Genomic DNA, 16983 nt, shown 5'->3' on the forward strand with positions numbered 1-16983 from the left:
AAAAATCAAAAATTATCTTGATTTAAGGCAGTGTGTGATAAAGTGGCAAGCAGAAGGGACAGAATTGGTAGCCACAGCCAAAATGTAAGAAACGGTCAATTTCAATTTCTTGGAAGCATTCATATATCGTGATAAAATTTAATTTGATCTAAATAAGTCACATGCACTTGTTTTGTAGAAATATGTATGATGATTAAATGCACTAATAACTGGAAGCCATATAATTTTGATTTTCGAGAAGTGGACCGCGTCACAGGTTCGAAATAAAACAAAAAATTTATTTTGAACTACAACTATGGAAGCTGTAATAAATACACGATTTGTCGGGAAACTCTCGCGATATTACCAAAAAACAGATCGCCAGGCACGGAGAGGAGTAGGGATGAGAGGAGAGAGCAAAATATCTCGGCTGTTCAGTAGCTTATGAAAAATCTAAATTTAACATACAGTTTCCCGCATAGATTGAACTAGAAACCAAAAGCTTCCAGCCAGTTATATGTTAGACGTGATTTTGTGATTATACGTAAAGTGAGATTTGGAAGTACGTGGCCACAGAAGCCAAATTGTATGTGTGAAGTGCTAACCGTTAGCTGACAGGCTACCTAGCATAGCCATTGATGCAATGGCGTTGAAAAGAATTCAGAAGGTGAGTGTGTTTTTTTGTCTTTCGTGTGCTATCCATACCTTCAAGTAGACATATTTCTCTCGGAGTCGGAGGCTCTGTGAGGATCATACCAGTGTGCAGCCTTTTCCATAGCTCAAGTTAGCCATACCTGCCTGCTTTTCTTGCTCTTTTTAAAAAATAATTCACAGACAAAGACGAGCTAACCACTGGTGGCCCTGTTGGTGCATTGCTACAGTAACGTTAGCTATCAGTACCGTTAACTAAACCCCTCATACAGTGGCATTATTTTGACAGCTACGTTTTGTTTGTGTTTAACGTTTCATTCGTCCTTCTGACGCTTTGTATATTATTAGTAGTTAAGTCAGCGTTGCTAGCTGACGTACCGGCCAAAACAAGTCGTTTCGCAATGCATTTCTACGCTAGCAGTAAGCTAACGATAGTAGGTGCTTTGGCTGAAGTGGTTGACAGTACAGGATTTGCTCTTAAATTCTTCGCTTGTCAGTTGTCTTTATCCCTGTGGTTGGTCACTAACAGTATGGCTGTCGATGTGACTGACAGCTGCTTGCTGGTTGCCAAAATTGAACCCTAGTGTCAGTCTCGCCATATATGGAATGGTAAATGGGGCACTGGAGCAGGCCACGGTGTGTATTTATATAACAGAATAGATACGCTTCCTTTCAAGAGATGTTAAATAACGGGCTTAATTTCTATTTTAACCATCTGTTGTTTTGCTGTCTGTGCTTAATAGTACGTAATGAGCTTCGGCCATAGCGTTTACATACATTATTGGTATAATATCTCCCTTGGTTAGCATATTTCTTTCTTTCTGTTGAGCTTTGTTGAGTTGAAGTCAAGATCCATGAGTTAAATTTAACTGATGACTAAAATGTTTATGAAGTCATCCGTGTTTTAACCACCATTTACACGTCAACAGCCCTGGATCATGACTGTATAGCAAATATGGCTGCCACTGAAAAGGCAGGAAGTAATTATAGCCCCCAGACCCCCAAAACTTAGCCAACTTTACACAAGACCAGACATTGTATGGATAAAGCTCTTGCTAGGTTTCAGAAATGATGCGCTAAAGCTGTACTTCTCTCTCAATCCCTCAGAATAAATAGAAGTTATTTCAACAGATACATAATTCATCCATGATCCACCATGTTGACATACAGTGCTTTGCCCAATTGTTTTGATACCCATATTTCCCTGTGCACATGTACCCAATACAAAAATATAACAACCCCTCTGTTCATGAATGCATTTTAAAATGTACGTGAATTCCTTGTTACAATCCTGCGACGGACCAATGAATTCAAGGCTGTTTTATTATCATTGTCTTGCTTTTAGGAACTATCAGACCTGCAGAGGGACCCACCTGCTCAGTGCTCTGCTGGACCAGTTGGAGATGATTGTAAGTAGTTATAAAATTGCTGCAACCGTGTATACCTAAACACATTTACATCATGTGATTAAATCAGCAGTGTGTCATTGGTGTGTCTGGAGTTTGCATCTAAATGTTTATACTCAAGACATTATTATTTTTTCCTCCAGTGTTTCATTGGCAGGCAACGATAATGGGTCCGGTAAGTGAAACTGTATCTTAACTAAAATGAACGATGACCAAAACAAGATGCAAAAACAATGAAACAGTTGTCAACTACCTTATCTTGTTTCTATTCTTATTTCAATAGTGTGACAGCCCATATCAGAGTGGAGTGTTTTTCCTCACCATTCACTTCCCGACAGATTACCCCTTCAAACCGCCCAAAGTGAGGATCTGCCTTTTGTCACCTAATAAAGCACATATTTCAACTCGATTAACTGACTTTTACTATAGTAAAAGTTATTGGCCTTACTGGAAAATTACAACATTCGTCTCCTCGTTTTTCACAGGTTGCATTCACAACAAAAATTTACCACCCTAATATCAACAGCAATGGAAGTATTTGTCTGGATATACTGAGATCACAATGGTCACCTGCACTTACAGTATCAAAAGGTAAGGCATTATACAAGATTTACACGAGTGTATCAACATTTTTATGTATTAAACAGGGCTGTCTGTCATGGAAGTATTATTGCTATTTTTAACCCCAGTTATACAAGTCAGATAGATCACTCTGCCCAAGGTGGAAACCTTCATCATCTATCATGACGACAAGGGAAAAAACCTCTCAAATAATACACATAGATTTGACTGCATAGATTCAGAAAGAATAAACACAAATACGTCACTGCTACTTGGTGAAATGATCAATCCTGATGATGAAACCTAAATATAAAGTCGTCCTTTTGTCCAAAGCATGTTACATTTTCTTCTAGAACCATAACTTTGATTATTTCTTGGACTACTAAATGCCTCCATCTCTGTCACCTTTCAGTTGTACTCTCAAGTCCAGGGCTCTCGTATGCCTTCAGGTGGTGTTTAGTGTTCTAACCCAGTGCTAAAATACTGTATATGTCGGAAATCTTCATTTTCTTGCCACATTGCAATGTGCAAAGACCACTGATCTCGTAGCCTTGTCTTTTTCTCTCTGGTCTTGCTTCTTTTCCCACTCAAGGCTGGTGGAGCAGGTTTGTATCATGTGAAAAAGTGACGTTGACACATTCCTTCTATTTACTCAGTTCAGCTTTCTCCAGGCGTCTTCAACCTTGAGTCAAGTCAGGTGTTGAGACTGAATGTGAAGTACCATGTCAAATCATATCCGTGACATGAAGCGTCATGTTTACATTTAAAAAGGCTTCTCAAGTCAGAGCAGGTGGAATCCATTATGAAGGATGTGATCATTAAAAAAATATTCTCAAGGCACAAATACGGCCGTTACATTTTAAGGTATTTGTTCACGTATATGTTGATATTGTCTTTTATCACTCGGCCCTTTTGTGACAATTATCTAAAGATGTCAAAATCACACTTTGCTGTGTCGGTGTTAGGAGTAAGTCTGAATAAAGATAAGTGCCTTTTACGCCTCCAGGCCAATGCCAGTGAATCCCCCCTCATTGTCACATTCAGATCCTAATCGAAATACTTTGTGATTCTTTCTTCCACAGTATTATTGTCTATCTGCTCTCTTCTTTGTGATCCAAACCCGGACGACCCACTGGTACCAGAGATCGCCCATACGTACAAGGCTGACAGGGAAAAGTGAGTGCAAACCTGACCACATCTCTCAGCTTTGCTCATGCTGACTCGTTATTTTTGGAGATAATGTTCTGACTTTGCGTGTTCACCTGAAACCTTTTCCAAACTTTGCATGTGTTTTGCAGGTACAACAAATTAGCAAGAGATTGGACACAGAAGTATGCAATGTGAGAATGCCAGGGAGATCAAAATACGAATGAGAACAAAAGAAACACGTTTGATTTGTAACTTGAGGCAAACAGAGGAAAAAAACTAGACAGCAGCCCATCTTTTGGAGGAGGATGAGATACAGTGAGGTACAGTGCCACCTGGCTTTCCATGTGCTGAGCTGCTACCATGTGCTGTCCTTCATGACTTCTATGGATCTGTTGAGCAGGACCTGATGGGCTCCTTAAAGCACTCCCATATGGAATACCGGAAACTCTTCACAGTCCATACCGTCACACTCAGACTTTAAACTGTTACTCCTGCTATTGTGATTATCACTATCATTGTTGCTATTACGCATCATTTTCACTGTCCATGATTCATTATCATCGTGCTACTCAGAAGCAAAAGGTTTGATTTCTTTAGGAGATTGGCTGTCCCTTCATTTCAGAGGTACTGTGTCCCACTGGATGTCTTGTTATTACTGTATTTCCATGTATTTAGTGGCCTTTCTGTGTTAATATTTTCGGTATATGTGCAATCGAGGCAGAATGTTCCCTGTCCAACGCAAAATGGTGCAGTGCCATTACCAGCAGCTGATCTGTTGGCACATACTACCCCGAAACAATGTGAAAGATGTAAAGAATCATTGGTCTCTAACACCCACTGCATTTTAAATTGCAACAGTATTTAGTGGTTTTGATGACACTGGAGAGCTGCTGTTAGGAGCCAGCGGGCCCTCGTCCCACTAGTGTGGGGCTCCGTAGGGTGAATGTCAGCTTCCATTTTTCTCACACATGCCGTCATTGCCCTTATATCCTGTATAAACAAACACCCACGGCTGGTGTCCATAGTGCACAAAATACTACTGTTGTTTGACTTGTTACTTGTTGTGTAGCTACGAACATAGCAACTCTTTGGCCTATAGCTAAGCTGTGTGCCACCTCCTCAGTACAGTTACTCAGGTATCTAACCAAATCATCAGCCTTTACATGCAGTGACCCATGGTGAGAAAAATGAGCAGGGCTCGTATCATCAGGCTTCTAACAAATAGTATTTATCTGAGTTCACTGGTTTGTTCACATAGAAGAAAACACGCTTCCTTAAGAGGCAAAATGATCAAAGACAGATCAGCACTCCTGAAGTTCTTTATGCATATAGGCCCTGATGTCCTGTGTTGCACAAACATACGCTGTCCCAGACGTACTGTCATTTTGTTCCTGTCATCACCATTCTCCTTTTCTCTTTCTTTTGAACAACTCTTGGATGTTGACAGCTTTTAAATGATGCTGTTAAACACGTACATGCTACTGTTTTTCTAAAACGAAATGGCCTTTGGTTACGGCTGGTGTCCCTTACACGCAAAATGGGAACTTAAACAGATCTGACATTTCGCAGAAGCTCGTCATTAAGTCGTGTGCATCGTTACTCGAGGTGAATAAATAAGGTGACTTGCCATGAAAGTTTAATCTGCTTTAAATATCAGGTGATGTTATGTTTGTCAGCGTTTCCTTATGTTCGTATTCACGATCGGGTCCTCAAAGGTTTGTTTTGTTTTGGGATTAATAATCGACACTGACAGTAAAATAGTTTATCTGGGTGATTCGTTTGTGACCTTTTGTATTGTATCTTTGAAAGCTTTAGTTTTAGGCTTTTTTTTTTTTCCATTCATGTCACCAGAATTGAACATGATTGTGATGTGTCATAATGTAATATTAGTTTAATATAATCCATTGTGACTGTTGGATAAAGTAGTTAGGAAATGATTTGTTTTTTTCTATCTTGGCTCATAATGTGCTGATGCTGCCAATATAAAGGGAATTATTTGATGTTAAAAAGGAGAAAAAGTTTCGCTATTGAGGCATTATTGAGTGGATTCATCCAGAAAGGTCCATAGTAAAGCATGAAAATTTTAGAAGCTTTGATTGTAGAATTAACACCATGGTTTAGGCGCCAAATATAGATTTTCATAATTGTTAGCTGCTGTAGAGAAAATAGTCCTGAAATACAGTATATACTAAAAGGTTTTGAAATATATCCTCTAAATGCAGTGGAAGTCTTTTTTTTTTCTTTTCTTTTTTTTTACTGCTCGACCACAATTGAAAATGATTTGTGTGTAATAGTACTAGTTCAAACTCTGTGTGCTTTGTTGTTTGTTAATCCGGCTATTTATTTATTCAAAAGCTGAGTATCTTCCAACTGTATGATCGGACGCAGCCTCAATTCATCCTGTGAGTGACATTGACTTCCTTTGTCCAGTGTGCTCAATAGAGTTTATATAGGCAGCTTGGCATGCTTTGCACTCTGGAGAACCTTCTCACAGCCATTTGCCAGATATCAGGGATTTCGTTACAATTCATCTGCCTAACACCTCTGACTAAAATTTTAGCCTTAACCCTCATTTTGTGTGTATATAAAGAGAGAGAGCGTTGTCATAAACTGTAAATTTGCTATCAGGGCTGCATCCCCCAAATGGGTGATTCATTTCATCAGTAGACATGGAATCCTGCTTGAACACCACCAATATTTTTTGTGGAAAATTTCGGCCTGGCTTTCTCTGAATGCAGGACCAGCCTTCATTGCATCTTAAAATTTGGAATATGTGTGCTTGAACTGCCACCACGACCGTCCACATGTCCTCACATAGCCTACACAAGATAACTATTGACCGTGTCATAGCATATGAATAAAGCTCATCTTGGTTTACTGTTGTCTGCAGTCATTTTTCTGTGTCTTTATGATGAACCAGAACCAGCTGAGCGTGGTGTTAAAGGAGGAGAAAAATATGAAAACAATGCACATGCCCTGCATCTTACTTTGCTTTCCACATAAGCTCTATTAAAGTTGCCCTTAAAGTACTTTGAACAACCACTGCATACCTGTGAGCGCTCCACTTTTTGGTGCGTTTGTTTCAAACATACAGCATGCGACGGTTGTGCGGTGCAGACAACAATCTTCGAGCAGAGGAACGATCTCTGACTTTATCTCTCATTTCTAAAGTGGGGATTTACAGCATCTTAATGAATCCTCGTTAAACTGGATAGCGCAGATTAATCGCTGACTTTGGAGCACTTCAAAACGCACAGTAGCTCCGCGCTTCCGGGGTGTCCGTGCGTTACATATGCAGGACGCCGTGGCTGAATGTAGCCACTAGCTAAACTAGCTTCCTGTGCAGCTGAAAGTCAGCATCATCGCCACTCCTCCGAATAGGAAGGGCGCATCCCGGATAGCTAGCTGGCTAGCTGTGCTCAGCATAACGATGGCAGTGAACCTCAGCAAAAATGGCCCTGCATTAACAGCTGCATTTAAAGAAGTGGTAGATGAAAAATCCAGTACCAACTGGTAAGGAGCAGCTTTTTTAAATCGGTGTTAGCCTCATGTAGGAGGCATTGTGTTAACATCAGTGTTGGCTAGCATTGAGCCGGTCGTCAAGTAAGTTAACGTTAACTTAACGTTAGATGAACTTAACCTGCGACTTAATGGTACTTTGTTAACTACAGCAGACCTTCTGTATATTAAATCGAGGGTAACTGAAGCTAAAATCAGCGTTTTTCTACACGGGAGTTCAGCTTTCTCACATTTATCACCAGTCTGACGTGTTTTCACGCTAAAGATAAGCTAACCGAACAGCTAGTAAGGTCGTTAATTAGCTAGCTACATTAACAAACTAACAGGCTAATGTTAATCACTGAATCTCTATGCACAGCATGCATTTTTGAAACCTCTCGTCCGTCACAGAGAGTCAGATGAATACGCGTCCTCACCCACTTCCTGGTGAGATATCAGAAGTTAAACATGAGCAATATGGGAAAGTCTAAACTACGAAGTTCCTCTATGCGTTACTTATCGTTACAGCAGTGTGTGCGCCTGCCTACAGGTTCAAATGAGACCTGTTGATGGCAGCTCCAGTGTTTAATGATGACCTCAATTCATTAATCCCAAGGAGCAATTGTCATGGGACTCCTGCTGGCCCACACTCCTAACGTTAGTCTGCCACCACGACTCTCAGTTCCTGCAAAACGTGTCTGAAATGGTGCTGACAGCAGCATGCAAAGATGTCAGGATGAAACAAAGAAGTGATCATTCACTGGTTTCAGTGTGACTTCCACATACCTGGCTCTGACAGGAAGCACTGAAACCACTGATCAAAGCAAATGCCTCTATAAGGCCGCTGAGCCTGACAGTGAGCTGGTGCTCCAGTGTTTTAAATTTTGCAAACATGAACATAAACTGGTCTGAAATTGACATCCCAGGTAGATATTTAGTTGTTGCTGTAACATGTAAGCTGATTATCATGTCAGTTACAACATATCAGGTGGCTAAATACCAATGATATAAGCAGATCTTATATGTTTCAGTGTGTTAGAGCAGGCCAAAGGATGATTCCTCCGAGAAGTACTTATTTAAATCAAAATCATAACACATCTGTGTCTTTTTATTAAATGAGACCTAAAGGCGAAAATATTATTTGCAGTAATAGTTAAGTCTTCTCTTTGCACCATTAAATTAGGGCTGCAGCTCAGTGTCTCTTAATGTGCAGATTATTTTCCAGATTAACCGGTTACTTGTTTTGACTGTTAGAAAATGGTGAAAAATGCCCGTCAGGGTTTCCCAGAGCCCGAGGTGACATCTTTAAAAGGCTCGCTTTGTCTAACCGACAGTCCAAAACCAGAAGATATTCAGTTTCCGATTATATACAACTAAGACAAGCATTAAATCTGCATGTCTGAGAAGCTGCAACCACAGATTATTCTCAGTTCTTCACTTGAAAAATTACTGAAATTATTAATCGGCTATAGATTATAGATCAATGGAGAGCTTGCGGATTAGTTTTTCAGAAATCAAATTACAGTTTCAGGTCTGTATTAGATCATAGTTTTAGCTCTGCATCATTTCCTAGTAGCTGGAAATTACTACAGAGTACAGTAATATGATATTAAAGGCTTGAAAATGTCTATAGATTAATGGATTTACTGGAAGATGACACAATTAAAGCCTCTGCATGTCAGCATAATGTTCTGATTTATTTGATTATGTAGTATTTTCTTTCTATTCAGTGCCTATAAAAATACCCTCCAGTCCATATTTAACCCCCCCAAAAAAAGCTGTTTGGCCAAACCCAGATCACCAAAACAAAGACTTCTTTAAATGCATCTGTGCTAATGAATGCTAACAGAGAAACGACAGTAAAATGTGCCTTTCCTGCAGGAAATGGCCCAGAATTAACGAGGGATTCACTTTATATAGGACTGCTGATCCGTACTTATTTTTATTGGACATTTTATATATTAGGAAAAGTCAGTGGAGGCCTGACTGGTGCAGGGAACACGACCTGTAAAAGTTACCAACATGGCTGATTAAAATGGGATTACACTTCTTCCAAAACCAACTTCTCCTTTGAAATGTATCCTCTGAGAGGATGAAGGTTGCTTAAAGTCAGTTTACAAAACATCCAGTGTTGTGTTTAGTGTGAAATGGTGCACATCATCTTGTGGAGCAGACTTCTGTCTTTAGCTGGTGTTTTAATGTCCCTCATCGTGTGTTTTTCACAGGGCCTTGTTCACCTATGAGGGAAACAGTAATGACATCCGCCTGGCAGAAAAAGGGGGTGAGTAGTTATCAAGTTTATATGATTTCAACAAGACATGATCAAATGTGTGCAGGAATTTCATTGTCAGCATGCAGCCGCAGCACTGGAATATCAGCACAAAAGGATTGCGTGCCTCTGCTTTCTCACCCCATCATTTGTAAAGGGAAAAATGTCCGCAGTTACACAACCGACCACAGTAACCATTCGAGTTTTCCACAATGTTTATGTATCAGATGGAGGACTGGAGGAGCTGGTCGAGGAACTGAACAGTGGAAAAGTGATGTACGCTTTCTGCCGGGTCCAGGATCCAAATTCTGGTCTGCCTAAATATGTCCTCATCAACTGGGTTTGTGCTGCGCTTAACTGTTCTCATTGTTTGCCCTCTTTGAAGTGGCCATCCCTGAACTTTCCGAACAATCCTGTGTGTTTCAGACTGGAGAGGGAGTGAAAGACGCCAGGAAAGGAATATGTGCCAATCACGTCAGCTCCATGGCCAATTTTCTTAAGGTAGCACTGCAATTATTTTTCAGTGCAGCTTAAATATGCATTTTCATGTCTCCTGCAGTCTTTTTATGCTTACAGAGGAGGCTGTATGTGTGCATGTTAATGATGGTTTTGAGCCAGACTTAAAATACTATCCAGCCTGCTGCAGGCATTGTTGGAATAATGCTAGAGCTTTGTTGGATTGGTGACATTCACGTCATGCAGACAGCTCAGACTGCTCGGTTTCCCTGTTTGTCTGAGCGTTGGAATGAACCTCTGTTTCATGCTGTTCCAGGGGGCTCACGTCACGATAAACGCCAGAGCGGAGGAGGACGTGGAACCTGAGGTGATCATGCAGAAGGTGGCCAAAGCCTCCGGAGCGAACTACAGCTTCCACAAAGAAGCCTCCAGCCGCTTCCAGGACAGCGGTCCGCAGGGTCCTGTGGTATGCAGCGCATGCAGTTCCTGCCTTGTGCCCTCCCGTTTGTTTGTGCTTCGTGCTAGAAAGATAAGCAGAGAGGGCAGGAGCTTTACAAGGCTCCTTAATCTCAAAACGTGGGCGCGTTTAAAATGTTTGTGGTTTTTTCCCTCTTTGTTGCGGCCTTCCATTCACTCCCATTTCCACCGCTGAAGACTTGTAGTCTTCTAACGAAGCAGAAAAAGCTGACTTAAAAGAGCAACCCAGCCACACTGAATTTAGTCTCTTTGTCTGTTTGTCTTTTTCGTCTCATGCTCTCTTTACGAGAGAAAGAAACCATCGATTCATATCTGATAGTTGTTATACGATCAAAACAACTGGTGCTACATAAATCAGGCACATCCTGTGTTAAAAAATTAACTGAATACATGACGTGACATCAGTTAGAGGGAAGCTAAATGCTTTGATCTTTATCAGTTCGATCGGTAACGACTGAATAACGAGCGGTAACAAAGATTCGAGATGGATTAGGTTTCGGTTAAGTGCCAACAAACAGTTCTGGTAATTGAATCCACTGGTTTTTTTTTCTTATTATGTGCAACCCCGATTCAAAGAAGCCTGGACTCTGTGTAAGACATAAATAAAAGCAGAATAGAATCTTTGCAAACAAACTGTTTACTGACAGCGGCTTCATGAAGTGTCCCTGAGCTCATGCAGTAACATCCTTTATCCAATCATGTGTTCACAAAGTGGTGAACCTCGCTCCATCTCCCACCCCGATCATGACACTATCACCTGTTAACAATCAACCTGTTCACCTGTGGAATGTTCAAATAGGTGTTTTTTGGAGTGTTCCACATCTTTCCCAGTCTTTGAAGCGTGTTGCTGCATCAAATTCAAAATAGTGTTTTTTTTCTCGTAGGGTTCAGTGTACCAGAAGACCAACGCCATGTCGGAAATCCGAAAGACCAACAAAGACACCTTCTGGGCTCAGGCGGAGGTAACTACCTGAACATGTGTGACGCTCACACTGACTTCAGCCTCACCTCTGTGACAGCGCGATGAGCCCCACGAGCAACTCTTTAAAAAGTTTTTGTTTTCATGCAAGATGTGTTTGAATCATTGACTCATTGAAATTGCAAGAACTTCCCACAATATTGCAGAAGTTAGCACTTTGGAAAAATTTGACAGATATTGCCATTTCTCCTCAAGCCTTGTGTTAAAATACAAGGCAGGCAGTTTTCATCCCTCGTGGATGTAACTGTAGTCAGGAAAAGCTTTCCTGTAACTTTCTTTGTTTGCAGTTTTGACTCATCACCGTCCCTGTCACAGCTGCACTCAGGCGTCGGTGGTGCAGTTTTCTTCGATAAACTGCAGTGAAATCAAGCTTTTTAATGACAGCGGTATTTGCACAACGCTGACCTCGCTGCTCTGTTTGGCTTTCAGAAAGAAGAGGAGAAGCGTCGGCAGGAGGAGCGGCGCAAAGCAGAGGAGGAGCGCCAGCAGCTGGAGAGAGACAGGAAAGACAGGGAGGCCAAGGAGGCGATGCAGAGGGACAAAAGGGACAAGGAGAGGGCCTCTCAAATCGAGCAGCAGAAGTAGGTGTCAACTGAAGCAAATGCATGCTGGTTAAGACCGACCGCAGCCGCACCTGTTAAAAGGTTTCCTCTGCTCTCTCAATCGTCACTGTTTGATAGGAAGTACCAGCAGCAGCTGGAAACCGAGAGCAAAGAGAAGGAGAAACAGCGTTGGGTGAGTGTCTCACTGTCCCATCATCTGACAAGATTACACCTAGTGAGGTAACCTGACGGAGACGCACAGAGCAGATGCTGAAATGACTGTGAATGTGGATTTCTGTGAAGTTTCATATGAAGTGTTTCTGTCATGATGCTGATAGTTAGAAGTTTGGGCAGTGCGCACATCTCGTAAAGGTAGCTAATGTCAGCATTGCCAACACTGATATCGACACCATCAGGAGGAGCAGGAGGAGCCCCATGTGGTCCAGAAGAAGGCAGTCAAGAGAGGTGAATCTGTGGAAAAGGCCAACGTGAGTTCCCCGTCCTGAAAGTGCTCTCCTCCGGCCAAAGTGCTCTCCTCTTTCATCTCAGAGTTATTCCTCTTCCTAACCGAATGTGAACCCTTTGAAGCTCTTCTTCCGGTCTTCACTGCATGATCTTTCCTCTCTCTGCCATCATTTACAGAAATCAGACATCTGTCCGCTCTGTTGGCGTTCGGCCTCTACATCACGAGTAACCCGTCGCTGCGTCGTCTTACTGTATGGTTTGTCTCCTTCTTCTAGGAGGCGGCGTCTCTCATCTCTCAGCGTGCTGTAAACCCCAGAGAGATGTTCAAGCAGAGAGAGAGAGGAATAACCCCCAGTGACTCAGACGTCCCCCCTGCTGCCCCTGCCAGCCCCCAGCCAGGTATCACCCCTGAGTACACCGTCACCTCTCCATCTAAACCTGTCTGAATGTCACTGCTTCACCTACGTTACTGCACAGCTTTCTGAGCCTCTCAGGTAGCGGTAGGTACAGGTAGCAGGTGATGTTTCCACAGGACTCTCTTTCCCAGAGCTTTAACTCTCCATCAGACTGTCTACTGGTCTCTGGTCATACTTAACACTGTCCCCATCATGGTGTCCTCTCTCCTTCTGCTCAACCCTGTCTGCACTTTGTTTCCTCTCTCGTCCATTTTTGGTGGCATGTTGTGGGGGTTCCATGTGCGTCTCTGCTCAGGGCGTCTGCAAAGCCCTTTTCTGTCTAAGCCACTGTATGAAAGTGAGCGAGCCAGCTCACCTCAGCGCCAAGCTTCTCCTGTGCCAGCAGGCTCCGCCTCTCCTGTCCGTGCCACAGGTGTGAGCTCGCACACACACACATACACACGCGCACACACAGTACATGCATACACAACATACTGGGTGACAGTCTCATACTCAACTAAAAGCCGCATGCTTCATCCCTCATTGTTGTTTCTGTGTGTCATCATCTTCATATTCTGTATAATTTCGTCGTGAGTCATGCTTCCATTCGGTGTAATTTCCAAAGAAACTCCCAGATCAGTGTTTTGTTACCCCATAAGTGAAATGTGCCAAGTGTGGCCTCATGTCTGGTGGTTTTCAGCCTGTGTGGACTTGTGAACGTGCTCCTCTGTGTACATGCATGTCTGTGCTTGTGTTTTTGGTGATAAGAGCCCGACGTGGATGATGGACAGTCCAGGTGTGAGTATGATGAGCGGGAGGCGCCTCCCCAGGAGCAGCCGAAAGGTGGGGCCCATTTCACACCAGCCTCAGTGGTTAACCCTCTGCACACCAGCTCCCCACCCCTCCCATCTGCTTCTCATAAAATGCTGTTGTGAGCACATATTATTCCCTCCAGCAGAGTGGGGCTGTCAGGAGCAGCTGATGCCACCTGCTGGTAGAGAAGCAGCTCACACGCAGTGAAACTGATGGTAATCTCTCTTTTCAGAGGAAGTGCCAGCTGCCAACTCCTACGTCCAAGAGACGGCTTATGAAGAGCCAGCTCAGGTAGCTGTTTACTCGCCTTAAACAGGAAATGCGATGACTGTTTTTTCCGTCGTGAATAATTCTGAAACACAACTTAACCTCATTCCACGTCCAGGTGGAGGAGAGTAACTCCTATGAGGTGACTGCCGAGGAGGCATCAGACAGAGGAACCTGTGCCAGAGCCTTATATGACTACCAGGCTGGTGAGTTGTTTTTTTTAAATCACGACACAGCTGATGCATCATCTGTCGAATAACTGTGACGACTATTAAAGGGCAACTTAACGCCCTGTTTAGCTCAGACATGTTTTCATGAATTCAGAAAACCCACTCAAACCCACATTCAACAAACAAAAAAGACCTACTTTACACTTTGGATTAAAATATGATCTGTATCCCGGCACGTTATGTGGGTAAAGAAAAACAGATGTCGTGTCGAAATCAGTGAATCACTGAAAGCAGCACAGGAGGGAAATTAATGATGTACAGTAAGAAATAACTGTGTGTGACAGCGTGTGCTCGCCTCATCTGTGCAGCTGATCAAACAACAGATGAACAACCCATATAAATAATTAATTAATGAACCCAGAGAGTGCAGGTCCTGCAGCACACCGAGACAAACTGACACAATGGTTTTTATACAAAGAAAAGAATAAATGAACGTTTTACATTTGCTGAAGTTACAAGAGGGGACAGATAGTTAAGAATTTGTTGTAAACAGCGTTTCACAGAGTTTATAAAGTTTCCCTTAATTCAGCAGCTCAAAAAACAGATTTTTTTAAAGGGAGTCTGGGCTGATTTGCCGCCACCTCAGATGACTCACGTGCAGGTTTTTTCTCTCAATGAGGATAATGAGAGTGCATTAGAAGTTCAGATCAGATCGTATCTGCAGAACGTGTCCGGATACGGATCGCAGTTTAATACCAGGTGCAAGTCAGGTGTCGCTCTCTTTGCTCTTTAAGCAGCTGCTTGTTTGTAAGTTTGCAGAATAGGTTTTATAGTCTAATGAACTTTTGCTTAAATGTGAGGTTTGAAAATGTCCATCACTCAGTACGTTTGCTGACGCTGCTCCTCCCCCTCAGCTGACGACACAGAGATCTCGTTCGACCCCGACGACATCATCACCGGGATCGAGATGATAGACGAGGGCTGGTGGCGAGGCTACGGCCCGGACGGCCATTTTGGAATGTTCCCGGCCAATTACGTGGAGCTCATCTAGCCCCGCGCGCCTCTCCCACCCCGCCGCCCCAGATTGTCACACTGGCAGCCCCGGCAAAGGACCTCTGCAGTAAAACAACACACAGCAAAGTCAGACCTCGCACACACGTGAGCTGATCAGGCCGGGAGGGAGCAAACGACCCTCCACGCCGTGGACCAACAAGCCGACGGTAATCGTGGGCCGGACGTTTTTGAATCCTCTCCACATTTCAAGAAAGCAATTCCATTAAATTGTTGATGTTGTAAGCAAATGATGGCATAGTTTAGGGATTTGTGAAGAGCCGTAGGCCGACCAAAACTCCCTCCCGCTGCCCCCGAATGCTCCATCTCTTACCTGTCAATGTGATGCAGTACAGTCTCCGCCTTTGTTATGTCTTAAATTCAATTGTGAGCATTAACAGCACTTCTTGTTATCATTCCTTACAAAGTGACTTCAGTTCTATTTCAGGTATAATTTTGTTGTCACTTGTAGCAAATGCTCCTGTACATTTCAGGAAAAAAAAAAAAAAAAAAAAAAAATCAAAGATGGCGGTACCGGCTGCAGTGTGATCCTCTGCCTTGTTTTTGCCTTTCTTTACCGGCAGACTGAATTTTCCCTTTTTTTTTATGTGATCAAACTTACATCCTGTGTGAATTTCAAGCCATGTTTAGTACTGATCTGACTGTGGTTGAAGTGAATATTTAAAAAAAACAAAAAGACAAAAACCGATCATGTTTGCTGTGCTCTGGAGGGTCTTCATTAAAAAGGCGTCGGTGGGAAACGCTTAAAAACGGTTCTGAGTGTATAACAGCTGTTTTCACTTCAGGTCCTTTGTCATCTGAATCAGATTATTTCAACATATTTTACTTGTGTTTTTTGGGATCTCGCTGGTCTGAGGTTGATTTTGAGTGCACAACAGATCTCTAATAAGTAATACGTGGTGTTATGATGCCAAAATGAGGGGAAGCAGATTCATGATTGGTGACGTTTTCATTGAAAACTCAAACAGTTCGCTGTTTTTATCCTGCAACAACATTCTTCTCTTTTAAGCTTTTAGGTCAGTCGATAAAAGGAAAATTGATCATGAATGGAAAAGGGCATCATGTATTCACTGCATTATTCATGTTGGTTTTTTTGTTTTTTTCCAGAGTCTATTGTAACGCACAGGCATCCTTCATAATAAAATGAATAAACAAGCCGTGTCGTGATGTCGCCTCTCTCGGGCGGGCCGAGCAGCACCGGCCGCATACGTCTCAGAAGAGTTTGAAATAACAGAGAAGACCTTGAGGGATTTTCAGAGGTCTAACAGGAACTCAGGCGTATACACACACTCAGTATGTGCTCTTCAATCAGTTTCCTGGAATGAGGCAACAGCTGGGGAATTCACCTCTAATGCGTAGGTTTCATTTTCACACGAAAAATCTGATTTTACTTCTCCCACATCCTTCAGTTAAATCTTTGTGCGGGTGATTTTCAAACGATTTGAGCTGCAAACTTATTAAACCGATAAAAAACCTGCATGAAAAGTGAATTTCCAGTATTTTTTTAACCTCCATTATCGACATATTTGACATCTCGTTTAGTTTTTTCACCTTCCGGACGTATTTACATGGTTTAGATCCACATACTGACATGTCAGATGATGCAGACAGACGTTGGTGACAAAATGCAAAGATTTTATTGTGCAAATCGACTCTTTTCTGCAGAATATTTCTCAAAAAGAAGCAAACTTTCACTTTTTAGTTCCTCAGTCGTGTTTCATGAGAGGCAACCTGCAATAACACCTCACCTTAATAACAGTTTATTGTAATGCTCCAGTCCTGTGAAATACTCACCAAATATTCAGTCTCTGTAGTGGAAATTGTCTTTAACCGTA

The 16983-nt window shown here is 42.4% G+C and overlaps 2 protein-coding genes across 9 annotated transcripts; both read left to right on the top strand.

The window, feature by feature from the left end:
- The first annotated feature begins 349 nt into the window (after positions 1–349).
- On the top strand, positions 350–6628 carry ube2d4 (ubiquitin conjugating enzyme E2 D4). The gene is made up of 7 exons (XM_076730817.1): positions 350–646; positions 1976–2039; positions 2180–2211; positions 2320–2397; positions 2522–2627; positions 3680–3773; positions 3896–6628. Exons 1-7 carry the CDS (start codon positions 623–625, stop codon positions 3939–3941), a joined length of 444 nt encoding a protein of 147 aa, XP_076586932.1. The 5' UTR covers positions 350–622; the 3' UTR covers positions 3942–6628.
- A 206-nt stretch (positions 6629–6834) lies between these two features.
- On the top strand, positions 6835–16303 carry dbnlb (drebrin-like b). 8 transcript variants are annotated; one of them, XM_076730835.1, is made up of 15 exons: positions 7035–7259; positions 9470–9525; positions 9741–9853; positions 9940–10014; positions 10286–10435; positions 11331–11408; positions 11855–12006; positions 12106–12160; positions 12384–12455; positions 12708–12831; positions 13144–13260; positions 13596–13670; positions 13873–13931; positions 14026–14113; positions 14992–16303. In XM_076730835.1, exons 1-15 carry the CDS (start codon positions 7177–7179, stop codon positions 15126–15128), a joined length of 1434 nt encoding a protein of 477 aa, XP_076586950.1. In that variant the 5' UTR covers positions 7035–7176; the 3' UTR covers positions 15129–16303. The 8 variants fall into 8 exon arrangements, with proteins under 8 accessions (XP_076586956.1, XP_076586950.1, XP_076586953.1 ...); XM_076730838.1 differs by lacking the exon at positions 13596–13670; XM_076730839.1 differs by lacking the exon at positions 13144–13260.
- Positions 16304–16983: the final 680 nt, after the last annotated feature.

This window comes from Chaetodon auriga, chromosome 5 (genome assembly GCF_051107435.1).
Source record: "Chaetodon auriga isolate fChaAug3 chromosome 5, fChaAug3.hap1, whole genome shotgun sequence".
In the NCBI taxonomy this organism is placed as follows: Eukaryota; Metazoa; Chordata; class Actinopteri; order Chaetodontiformes; family Chaetodontidae; genus Chaetodon; species Chaetodon auriga.

What these genes read in the sequence shown, in the direction of transcription:
- ube2d4 (XM_076730817.1), top strand. Translation starts at nt 623, where the DNA reads ATGGCGTTGAAAAGAATTCAGAAG. An exon ending in TGGACCAGTTGGAGATGATT is followed by an intron (nt 2,040 to 2,179) that starts GTAAGTAGTTAT and finishes TTTTTCCTCCAG; the next exon opens with TGTTTCATTGGCAGGCAACG. An exon ending in TGCACTTACAGTATCAAAAG is followed by an intron (nt 2,628 to 3,679) that starts GTAAGGCATTAT and finishes TTTCTTCCACAG; the next exon opens with TATTATTGTCTATCTGCTCT.
- dbnlb (XM_076730835.1), top strand. Translation starts at nt 7,177, where the DNA reads ATGGCAGTGAACCTCAGCAAAAATGGCCCTGCATTAACAGCTGCATTT. An exon ending in CCGCCTGGCAGAAAAAGGGG is followed by an intron (nt 9,526 to 9,740) that starts GTGAGTAGTTAT and finishes TTTATGTATCAG; the next exon opens with ATGGAGGACTGGAGGAGCTG. An exon ending in GCGGTCCGCAGGGTCCTGTG is followed by an intron (nt 10,436 to 11,330) that starts GTATGCAGCGCA and finishes TTTTTCTCGTAG; the next exon opens with GGTTCAGTGTACCAGAAGAC.